The sequence below is a fragment of the Salmo salar genome, chromosome 09 (genome assembly GCF_965601325.2).
Source record: "Salmo salar chromosome 09, fSalSal1, whole genome shotgun sequence".
Taxonomy (NCBI): Eukaryota; Metazoa; Chordata; class Actinopteri; order Salmoniformes; family Salmonidae; genus Salmo; species Salmo salar.
Window position 1 is genome coordinate 126,749,951 of NC_138299.1, and position 12,436 is coordinate 126,762,386.

Below are 12,436 nucleotides of genomic sequence, written 5' to 3' on the forward strand. Positions count from 1 at the left end.
CTTTATCAGGCTTCAATTTCATTACTATTAAAGGAAAACAAAGACCCCTTGGAATGTGGATCCTATCGCCCAATCTCGCTTTTAATCTGTGATTACAAAATCCTAGCCAAGCTTTTAGCCATCCGTATGGAAGGCTCGCTGCACCAAGTAATACACTCTGACCAGACTGGCTTTGTGATAAATAGGCATTTGTTTTTCAATATTAGACGCCTTATGAATATACTGTACTCCCCAGCATCGGGGGACCCGGAGGTGGTGGTCTCACTTGATGCGGAAAAATATTTTGACCGCGTTGAGTGGGACTACCTAACAGCTGCCCTTTATAGATTTGGCTTTGGCCCCAAATTCATTGCATGGATAAAGATCCTTTATTTTTCTCCCATGGCTTCGGTACGGACTAACAACTTGTCCTCTGACTATTTTCCCTTGCACCGCAGATCCAGACAGGGTTGTCCACTCTCCCCCTTGTTGTTTGCTTTGGCAATCGAGCCTCTCGCCATTGCACTATGCTCTAATGATGCCATTCAAGGTATAATCAGGATGGGCTTAGAGCAGAAAGTCTCACTATATGCTGATGACCTCCTTTTGTTTATCTCCAACCCTGATACCTCATTGCCACGTGCCTTATCTGTTCTTAAAAATGTGGATCAATCTCAGGGTACAAGCTGAATCTAGGCAAGAGTGAGCTTTTTCCTGTAAATAAGGCTGCTTTAAAGTGCTATTTTACAAGTTTTCAGTTTAGGATTGTCCGGGATCAATTCACCTACTTGAGAGTTAAAGTGACAAGGAAATATTCAAATTTGTTTCAGGAAAACTTTGTTGCTCTAGCAGACAGTTTGAAACAATCTTTTACTTTTTGGAATTCGCTACCTCTTTCTCTTATTGGAAGGATTAATGTCATTAAAATTAATGTGTTGCCCAAATTTTTATATTTATTTCAATGTTTACCCATTTTTATTTCAAAATCTTTTTTTAATTCACTGTTATAGATCCGTCTCCCCTTACAGCCCTTTTTGGAGTCCTGCCCATAGGTACCCCCCTGTCAAGAATCCAGTTGGACACTGTTGCTTATACAATTATTTTAGCTAGATGGCTAATACTACAGAACTGGAAGATGGCAGCTCCCCCGTCCAATAAATATTGGGTGAGAGATGTGTTGTGCTCTCTGAAACTAGAAAAAATGTAATTCAATACACGTGGGAACCCAAACTGTTTTATGAGGCTTGGACTCCATTCCGGTCTTACTTTAAACAGTCCATCCTCTGATGGCATTCATATTAAAACAAAAATACGTCTGTATTTGACTCCCATGTGACTTAAGGGTTGGATGAGCATTTCTTTGTGGGTTTCTTTTGGGGCGGGGGGGGCATTATGGTTGATGATGTGCTTATTGATTGTGACCTGCGGATGCCTTGTTCATCTTGCCCAGTCACAGACTAAAATGTGAGCTTGTTTTGCCCTGTTTAAAAAAAAAAAATGTTCACGCTTACATAAAAGTATTATTATAAAACAATTTCTTTTAAAGCATTGTAAACTTTATTTTTGGTCCAGTGGATTGTCGGTCTGTGGCCATGACTGTCTGTGAGTGGTTGCATTTCTCCACCCCTATCCCTTGACTGTTTACAGGAACAATGATGAGGTGTTTGCTCTGTCCCTGTACTACAGATTGCCCTTTAACCTTTGTAGCCTTCTGCCCGGTGTGTTTAACCTGTCTAAAGTACGGTATCTTTGGAGAAAATGTATTTAAAAAAAATTCTAGTTGAGTATATTATTTATATTGTTTTGTGTTGTCTTGTGTGTAAAACTGAATAAACAGAGTTTTCAAAAAAGAAAAAAAGAAAAGAAAATAGTGATGAGCTTTGTGGGCACTATGGTGTTGAACACTGAGCTGTAGTCAATGAACAGCTCTCTCACTATGGTGTTGAACACTGAGCTGTAGTCAATGAACAGCATTCTCACTATGGTGTTGAACACTGAGCTGTAGTCAATGAACAGCATTCTCACTATGGTGTTGAACACTGAGCTGTAGTCAATGAACAGCATTCTCACTATGGTGTTGAACACTGAGCTGTAGTCAATGAACAGCATTCTCACTATGGTGTTGAACACTGAGCTGTAGTCAATGAACAGCATTTTCACTATGGTGTTGAACACTGAGCTGTAGTCAATGAATAGCATTCTCACATAGGTGTTGCTTTTGTCCAGGTGGGAAAGGGCAGTGTGGAGTTGGATTGAGATTGCGTCATCTGGGAATCTGTTGGGGCGGTATGCGAATTGGAGTGGGTATGCGAATCTCTTGTCGCTCAGACAGAAACCTACCCTGCGCCCAGACATATGGACAGAGGAGCAATGCCTATGATGGTTGGACAAAGGGTAGGAAATACTGATGACTTGGGGGCGTGAGAGATAGAGAGATACCTCTTCTTTACAAAATGGGAGTAGGCATAGATTTTCATATACTGTAGGGCAGTGGTTCCCAAACTGTGGGGAGTGCCCCCCATGGGGGGTGCTAGGGGTTCCTTTTTTATAAAGGAACTCAGTCGGCTTTCAACTTACTCTTGAAAGTTGGAAAAGTAGAATACACAATGTGCCATTTCAAATTAGGGTAGTGCATCATCAGTTTTCCTCTTGTCATGTCAGTCATTGTATACCTTACAGAGCTATTTATAACTTGTCAGAAATGTCCAGATCAACTAGCCCATGTCAGCTAACGTTTTTTGAAATATCACATGAATACACATTAGACATGGCAAAATGTCTAGAATTTGAATAAAATTAGATTTAAACATGCGGAATGTTCTCTTCAACAACAAGAGCAGTCTGAACAGTCAGTGTCATGAAGTGCTTGCGCCCACAGTAGGGGCGCGGGATGATCCCCAATGCTAGAAGGGGGGCCTGAGTGAAAAACTTTTTCCAAAAAAAAACATACAGAACTGGTACATAATGATGCATGATCCAGATAAATATTTTCTTGTGATTTATTTCGCCAGTAGTCCTATATCCTTCCACAGACAACTTCCTTATTACGAACAAATTGTAACCTGCTTTACCAGTGTGTTGTTTGCAGCATTAGCGTGAGCAACAATAGTACAATCGGCGGTTCGCCTTCAAAATAAAAGTTTCCAATTGAAACTGATGCAAACGGATACAAATTGTGGAATTATGCCACAACTGGACTAAATAATGCTAAACAAATTTGGAATGTTCTTATATACATTCAATAAAAGATAATAATTAGTTAATTTGACACCAAAAAAGTTTTCAAATATGTTGAAATCGCAATGTGGATGTATTATACTTCAAAATTGCATTGGGGGCATACTTACATTGCAATGTACAATCTTACCTATGGATCTTGGGTCCATGAAATGGGGTATCAGTCTACTCAGTGACACTCGCAGAATATAACTATGTCGAGTGTACACAAATATTAGATTCATAGCTCTTATTAAAGGAATTTAAAGGAAACTCCACCCCAAAACTATATTTTGGTATTTGTTTCATTGGTCTATTGTTGATATAGTCCCAAACAGTTCTCCATTTCAGCAATCAAGTTTTCAAGATGTATAACTTTCAAAATACATTTTGCATAATTTAATGCTGGGTTTTGCATCATATGGACTGGCATAGCTGTTCTGTGAGGGTCTTTGAGTAGGCTGATACCCCATTTCCTGGACACAAGGTCCATAGGTAAGTGTAATTTCAACCAAATTTTTTTCTTCAAATTAACTAATTATGATCTTTTGTTGAATTTGTATAGCAACATTCCAACCTTGTTTAGCATTATATTCCAATTTTGGCATGATTCCACTATTTTTATCTGCTTGCTTTAGTTTCAATTCTAAACTTTTATTTTGAAACCGCCGATTCTACAATTGTTGCTCACGCTATTGTTGTTCACAACACACATATGCCAGCCTTTTCATGGTTCATTGAAAAAAGAAAGAGAAAGTAAAACTCCACCGGGAAGCTCAACAAATATCTTTATCATCGTCTGCTCTCTATTGTAGACTGTTCTTCTTGTTTTACTGCAACAGACAACAACGGTGAATATAGTCCTATAAGGCTATTAGGATACTGCAGAAAAGGTAACAGGTAACTCGCCGAAAGTTCACTTAAGGTGAGCATCATTTGACGCAAAGCAATGTCCCGTGGTTCGAATGCTGGATTTGACCGACACATTACGATTTTTTCTCCTGAGGGCCGCCTCTATCAAGTCGGTGAGATATTTTGCTTAATTTCTCCAGTTTTGTTTCGTGCAGAGGATGACCTAGGCTAGGCTAGCATCTGTATATGTATCGTTCTATACCGTCTAAAATCATCTAAGATATTCGCGCAGTGAATGTGTTGCGCTGTGTCTGACGATGAGCATCTCCATAGGCCAAACGTGTAGTATATATATACCATATTGTGATTATAAACATATTGTGATTGTATATTTCATATAGCATGTGGGGGCGACTAGAAATGTTTTAAATGTGTGTTATTACTCTGTGGTATAAGATGTCCGTCAATAAGCAGTCTACCAATGTTTGAGACTTTCCCATGAGCACCTTTAGACCTACAGTATTCCAAGCCCCCTGTTTACCCCATGCAGCTTTTAAAAGTTAGCCAATATTTAAGAAGTATAATCTCATGTTCTCATGTGTTGTCCCTCAGAGTATGCCTTCAAAGCAATCGCCCAGGGTGGGTTGACATCACTGGGCGTGCGGGGGACAGACTGTGCTGTGGTGGTCACACAGAAGAAAGTGCCGGTAAGATATTCTTAGCTTCATCTCCATATACCAGGAGCTTCTGCTTTAGTTGTCTTTGACCTCATCCAAATTAGAAAAATAATGTTGATATCTGGCGTTAGAGAAAGAGTCAGTCATGAACAGTGAAGCATGACAGAGTGGTGTCTCCAGCATTTCTGCTGACAGGGCACACGCCACTGATTTGTTAAAGCTTGTCCAATCGAAATATTATATTGTGGCACCAACCCAATATTCCTAACAACAATGAGGTATCATCTACTATATGTATATATGTGACCCTGTCATTATAATACAGGACAAGCTGCTGGATTCTGCCACTCTGACCAACATGTACCCACTTACCCCACGCATTGGATGTGTGATGACAGGACACAATGGTGTGTATAATGGCACAGACGACATCTCACATCACACACACACACACACACACACACACACACACACACACACACACACACACACACACACACACACACACACACACACACACACACACCAGTGGTGGTCAGTGGCGTTTAAGATGAGGGAGGACAATTGTTTTATTTTTTTATGAACATGGCCTTATTTCTATTACAGCATATTGGATGACTGTCATTCATATTCCATTCACCCACTTCAATGTAACATCGATAAGGTTAGGCTACTACATGATACTCAAATTTTCCATATAACCATCAACAGGTTGCTACAACCTAGCCTATGAATGAAAAATTACAACGTAGCGGCACACAGGTCGAGAGAAAATGTTGGTGGCAGACAGTGACACACGGACAGATAGTGACACATTTAATACCGCCTTGCACACTCTTGCCTGCATCTAGCTGATCTAGGGTGTAATCGTTAGTCCAACAGTTGCAATGAGTTTCTATTGGTCAAATTCAGGTATGTTTATCCCTGTTTCGTTCCGTTTGCTTTCATTTAAGAAGCGTTTTTCAACAGAATTGGCGGAATGAATACACTCCTGGTCACGCATAAACACAGTTCACATTCATAGCAGCCACGTTGTATTCCTGCTCGCATCTATGCGCTGTCCTCCTCTCACCTTTTCCCTTCGTTTGTGGACTTCATTGCACAATACATCAGCTGTATGTGACCAGGCAAAATAACCTTTCCAAGCCAAACCGTATCATAACTGCTACACACAGCCTACATCATTGTTACCATATTAGCTAAAGTAATGTCAAAGTCAACATAGCTAATAGAACTAAGGTGTTAGTAAACCCGCTACAATCACACAGTAACTTTACAGTGTATAGTTAGTTAGCAGTTTAGCACTTACACCGGCAGCCCGGTGGCAATAAATTCATAAAAACAAAAGCTTACCTGGACTTGGAAGAGTTCCAGTGTTGTGTTGGATAGTCATAGCTAGCTAACGTAGCATCCGTCTGTTTGAGCAGGGTGTTTGAGTAGGCTAAACTAGCTAGCAGCATTTGCTAGCTAATTAAGTGAAACTGAAAAAAAATGACAATCTCTCTCTTGCTTCTCCTTAATTTTTGAAGAAATGAATTTGTTAAAACTATTGTCTTTCTCTTTAAGTCAATTACTCACCACATTTTATGCACTGCAGTGCTAGCTAACTGTAGCTTATGCTTTCAGTACTAGATTATTTCTCTGATCCTTGATTGGGTGGACAACATGTCAATCCATGCTGCAAGAGCTCTAATAGGTTGGAGGATGTTTTCCGGAAGTTGTCATAATTACTGTGTAAGTCTATGGAAGGGGGTGAGAACCATGAGCCTCCTAGGTTTTGGATTGAAGTCAATGTACCCAGAGGAGGACAGAAGCTAGCTGTCCTCCGGCTATACCATGCTACCATACAGGGTGCTGTTGAGGCTACTGTAGACCGTCATTGCAGCAAAAAAGTGTTTTTTAATAAATTATTTGATAACGTGAATATATTAAGTGTAGTTTTATTTAAATGTTTTATTATTTTTATGAAATTCACTGAGAAGGATGGTCCTCCCCTTCCTCCTCTGAGGAGCCTCCACTGACACACACACACATCCTTTTACTCTCTCTTCCTCTCCCCCTCAGCGGACAGTCGATCCCAGGTCCACAGGGCACGAGTGGAGGCCGCCGAATGGAAGTACAAGTTTGGCTATGACATCACAGCAGACATGTTGTGTCGGAGAATGGCGGACATCTCCCAGGTCTACACACAGAACGCTGAGATGAGACCTTTGGGATGCTGTGAGTGGTGTACCCCCTGTCCTCCTGTCACTATGTCTCTCTGTCCTCTTCCTTTCCATTGATTCACTCCCTCTCACCCTTACCATTAATCCCCTGGTTCCTTCTCCGACCGACTGTCTATCTCCTTTCTTTCAATACCTCTATACACCCTTTTTTCCTCTCCCTGATTGCCCAGTAATAACTTTTTTTTATATCACTTTGCCGTATTTTTCTAATGTAAGTGGTATATTTGCAAAACTCTAAACTGATAACACTTGTAATGCCCCCTATCTTATGTTCAGAAACTCTCATTGTGCTTTCATTGGGGTTTCACACATCTTTCACCCCTGAGTCATTCATGCAAAATCAACGATTTACGTGAAATACCCTGAGAACATTTAGTTTAGTCACCAATACATCAGATAATGATAGGCTCACCATTAAGTCATTTTAACTACCATTTAATCCAAAAGCAAAAAATACAAGTTACACATTTCAAAAATGTTATTTTTAAGTGCTCAATAAAAAGAGTAGTAGGTGGTAAATATCATTTTCCATACAGTATTTGATAATAACTTAACATGCACAATTATTTAATAATATGTATCCAATGGCAGGTTGTGAGCATGTTGAGAAATATGTCAGACTTACAGTTCCATTATTTCTTTACAGTACATACGTAGGACAAATAATCAGAACTTGGGGTATTGTAAAGCAGTTGGCTACTGTAAAAACATAGCACGGTGTTGTAAGGCATTTCTTCCCCATGCAACATTCTACAAGATAACCTTTTCTATGTGACTTGTCAACTGCTACAGTATCGCCTGTCTCTTAGCCGTGGTATATTGGCCATATACCCCATCTGCTCAGTTCTTATTGTTTAAATATACAACCCAGGTATTTCAGCAGTGCATTGTACATTACACTATAATTCCAGATGGTAGTACATAGAATGACGCTTTCCGCTTTGTGCTATTAAGGCACACTGGCTGATGGAGAATGATGATGTAGTATTTACAGCCACATCCATATATGATTTGGTTTTACCTTACAACATAAATTGATGTCCAATTGATACATTTATACATTCAAATTATATACTTTTACAGTGATCAGCAGTTATCAAACTAAAGTGCGTTTGGAAAGTATTCAGAGCCCTTGACTTTTTCCACATTTTGTTACGTTTCAGCCTTATTCTAAAATTGATTACATTCTTTTTTTCCCTCATCAATCAACACACAATACCCCATAATGACAAAGAAAAAACTGTTTTTTTAGACATTTTTGCAAATGTATTAACAGAAAAAACTGAAATATTAAATTTACATAAGTATTTAGACCCTTTACAGTACTTTGTTGAAGCACCTTTGGCAGCGATCACAGCCTTGAGTCTTCTTGGGTATGACGCTACAAGCTTGGCACACCTGTATTTGGGGAGTTACTCTCATTCTTCTCTGCAGATCCTCTTGAGCTCTGTCAGGTTTGATAGGGAGTGTCGCTACACAGCTATTTTCAGGTCTCTCCAGAGATGTTCGATCGGGTTTAAGTCCAGGCTCTGGCTGGGCCACTCAAGGACATTCAGAGATTTGTCCCAAAGCCACTCCTGCGTTGTTCTGGCTGTGTGCTTTGGGTTGCTGTCCTGTTGGAAGGTGATCCTTCGCCCCAGTCTGAGGTGCTGAGCGCTCTGGAGCAGGTTTTCATCAAGGATCTCTCTGTACTTAGCTCTGTTCATCTTCCCTCGATCCTGACTACTCTCTCAGTCCCTGCCACTGAAAAACATCCCCACAGTATGTTGCTGCCACCACCATGCTTCACCGTGGGGATGGTGCCAGGTTTCCTCCAGACGTGACGCTTGGCATTCAGGCCAAAGAGTTCAAACATGGTTTCATCAGACCAGAGAATCTTGTTTCTCATGGTCTGAGAGTCCTTTAGGTGCCTTTTGGCTAACTTCAAGCGAGCTGTGGCTTCCATCTGGCCACTCTACCATAAAGGCCTGATTGGTGGAGTGCTGCAGAGATAGTTGTCCTTCTGGAAGGTTCTCCCATCTCCACAGAGGAACTCTGGAGCTCTGTCAGAGTGACCATCTCTTCTCTTGGTCACCTCCCTCAGTTTGGCCGGGTTTGGTGTTTCCAAACTTGTTTCATTTAAGAATGATGGAAGCCACTGTGTTCTTGGGGACCTTCAATGCTGCCAATTTTTTTTGGGTATCCTTCCCCAGATCTGTGCCTCGACACAATCCTGTCTCGGAGGTCTACGGACAATTCCTTCTACCTCATGGCTTGGTTTTTGCTCTGACATGCACTGTCAACTGTGGGACCTTATATAGACAGGTGTGTGCCTTTCCAAATCATGTCCAATCAATTGAATTTACCACAGGTGGACTCCAATCAAGTTGTAGAAACATCCCAAGGATGATCAATGGATGCAGGATGCACCCGAGCTCAATTTCGAGTCTCATAGCAAAGGGTCTGAATACTTATGTAAATAAGGTATTTCAGTTTTTTATTTTGAATAAATTTGCTAAATTTTCTAAAAACCTGTTTTTGCTTTGTCACTGTGGGGTATTTTCTGTATATTGATGAGACGAAACAATATAATTTTATAAATTTCTTAATAAGGCTGTAACGTAACAAAATGTGGAAAAGGGAAGGGGTCTGAATACTTTCCAAAAGCTCTATACATTAACTAGACATTACATCATTTTGGTTCAGTAGTTATCCGTTTTCAGCAGTTTGATTAAGTAATAGTTAATTGTATTGTTAACAAATGACAAGAAAATCATATTAAAAGTAAAGTGAATATTGCATTTTGAAACACAGATACTTATACTGGGAATACTGATATGCATCTGTTGGTCACAGATACCTTAAAAATAAATGTAGGGGCGTGGATCAGAAAACCAGTCAGTACCCAAACATTCCCAATGGGTGACATGTCTGGTGAGTATGCAGGCCATGGAAGAACTGGGACATTTTCAGCTTGCAGGAATTGTGTACAGATCCCTGCATCATGCGGCTGTGCATTATCGTGCTGAAACATGAGGTGATGGCGACAGATAAATGGCACGACAATGGGCTTCAGGATTTCATCACGGTATCTCTTTGCATTCAAATTCCCATTGATAAAATGCAATTGTGTTCTTGTCCGTAGCTTATGTCTGCCCATACCATAACCCCACCGCCAGCATGGGGCACTCTGTTCACAACGATGACATCAGCAAACCGCTCGCCCACACGACGCCATACACGTGGTCTGCGGTTGTGAGGCCAGTTGGATGTACTGCCAAATTTCCTAAAACAACATTGGAGGCGGCTTATGGATAAGAAATGAATATTCACTTCTCTGGCAACAGCTCTGGTGGACATTCCTGCAGTCAGCATGTCAATTGCACACTCCCTAAACATTTCAGACATCTGTGGCATTGTGTTTTGTGACAAAACTGCACATATTAGTGGCATTTTATTGTCCCCAGCACAAGGTGGACCGATGTAATGATCATGCTGTTTAATCAGCTTCTTGATATGCCACACCTGTCAGGTGGATGGATTATCTTGGCAAAGGAGAAATGCTCACTAACAGTGATGTAAACAAATTTGTGCACAAAACTTGAGTAAAATAAGCTTTTTGTGCATATGTAACATTTCTGGGATCTTTTATTTCAGCTCATGAAACATGGGATCAACACTTTCCATGTTGCGTTTATATTTTTGTTCAGTAGATAGAATATGTATCCAAATTGAAAGAGTGATTTGGTGTAGTGAATAAAAGACTGAATTTATTTGTTGCACCCAGTCAACTGAAGATGTGCTGAGAGTTTTTAAATATGAGCCATTTTGATGATCTGTTTAGATTTTTGTGCTTAGAGTTGTGAAAATGGCACCAAAGTGATTGAAAAAATCTATGTGCAGTAGGTGAGTCCTAATTCCCACACAGAGGACTCAGACCCATATCCTTCTCCTCCCAATGTCTCCAGGTATGATCTTGGTGGCCATGGACCCCCAGCTGGGTCCCATGCTGTATAAGTGTGACCCGGCAGGCTACTTTTGTGGCTTCAGGGCCACCAGCGTGGGGGCCAAGCAGACAGAGGCTAACAGCTACCTGGAGAAGAAACTGAAGAAGAGGCCGGAGCTGTCATATGAGATGACTGTGGAGGTAGGCGGATGGATAAAACTGGATACTCATGGAAACATCTGCCGAAAAGTGAAAGTCTGTACAGTATTCAGTTTCTCTCTCTCTCTCACTCCCTCTCTACTCTCTGTCTCTCTCTCTGTTGCTTCCCCTCTTTCCTCCTATAGTTGGCCATCTCCTGTCTCTCTTCTATTCTGTCCATGGACTTCAAGCCCAGTGAAATTGAAGTGGGTGTGGTGACTAAGGAAAGCCCCAAGTTCAGGTGCTATACTATCACAGTAACTGCATTTCGTCATCACTGTGTTTTTATATGCTCATATGGTAATGATCAAGGATTTAGACAAGGGAAAAACAGCCAAATGATCAATTCTCTATTTCTCTCTCTCCCCAACCCTGGTTTCTAACATCCACTCTCATCTTCTCTTCTTTCCTCTCACAGGACACTCTCTGAGACAGAGATCGACACTCACCTGGTGGCCATTGCTGAGCGGGAGTAGAGGTGCAGCCATCCACATACAGTACTTCAGGTGTCAGGCTGACTAACTAACAGACTAACTTAGTGGTTCAGTAATAGGACAATAATACTACTTCAGTACAATACTTGGATATGTTTCTACTTTCCAACTATTTACATCTACACAGGTTGATTTTCACCTTCAGTCTGCATATCAAATCATCTAGGACATACCGCCAGGCTGTAACTAGAATTCCCATGTTGTTGAATTGGTTTGATCGTGTGGATCGTTTCATCCATCCTATTGTCTGTATCTCATTGAACCCCATTGTTTATGACCACCAAAATGGGTTTTAGCTGCCTGTGCCCAGAGCGTTACTCATGTCATCTATCACCTGCTACAGAAACACTGTCTAACAGAATAAAACACATCAAGTAAAACAAAAGAACACTAATATCCTTTTTTATTCTGATATGCTTAGATGTTTTCTGTAGAATCACAAAAGACACAGTAGTACTTCACTTTTTGTATTTGTTTGATTCGATACATGTAACTAGTCCTGGGGCTGTATTCACAACATGTCTTAGAGTAGGAGTGTTGGGGCCGTATTCACAACATGTCTTAGAGTAGGAGTGTTGGGGCCGTATTCACAACATGTCTTAGAGTAGGAGTGTTGGGGCCGTATTCACAACATGTCTTAGAGTAGGAGTGTTGGGTCCGTATTCACAACATGTCTTAGAGTAGGAGTGTTGGGGCCGTATTCACAACATGTCTTAGAGTAGGAGTGTTGGGTCCGTATTCACAACATGTCTTAGAGTAGGAGTGTTGGGTCCGTATTCACAACATGTCTTAGAGTAGGAGTGTTGGGGCCGTATCCACAAAACGTCTCCCCGAAAAGATCCTAGGAATCCTGTTATATCGTTTTTTTAA

The 12,436-nt window shown here is 40.8% G+C and overlaps 1 protein-coding gene across 1 annotated transcript; it reads left to right on the top strand.

Moving 5' to 3' along the window:
* The first annotated feature begins 3,880 nt into the window (after positions 1–3,880).
* LOC106612618 (proteasome subunit alpha type-6) lies at positions 3,881–11,954 on the top strand. Its single transcript, XM_014213952.3, has 7 exons — positions 3,881–4,220; positions 4,660–4,754; positions 5,050–5,131; positions 6,789–6,944; positions 10,897–11,075; positions 11,219–11,313; positions 11,491–11,954. Exons 1-7 carry the CDS (start codon positions 4,145–4,147, stop codon positions 11,546–11,548), a joined length of 741 nt encoding a protein of 246 aa, XP_014069427.1. The 5' UTR covers positions 3,881–4,144; the 3' UTR covers positions 11,549–11,954.
* Positions 11,955–12,436: the final 482 nt, after the last annotated feature.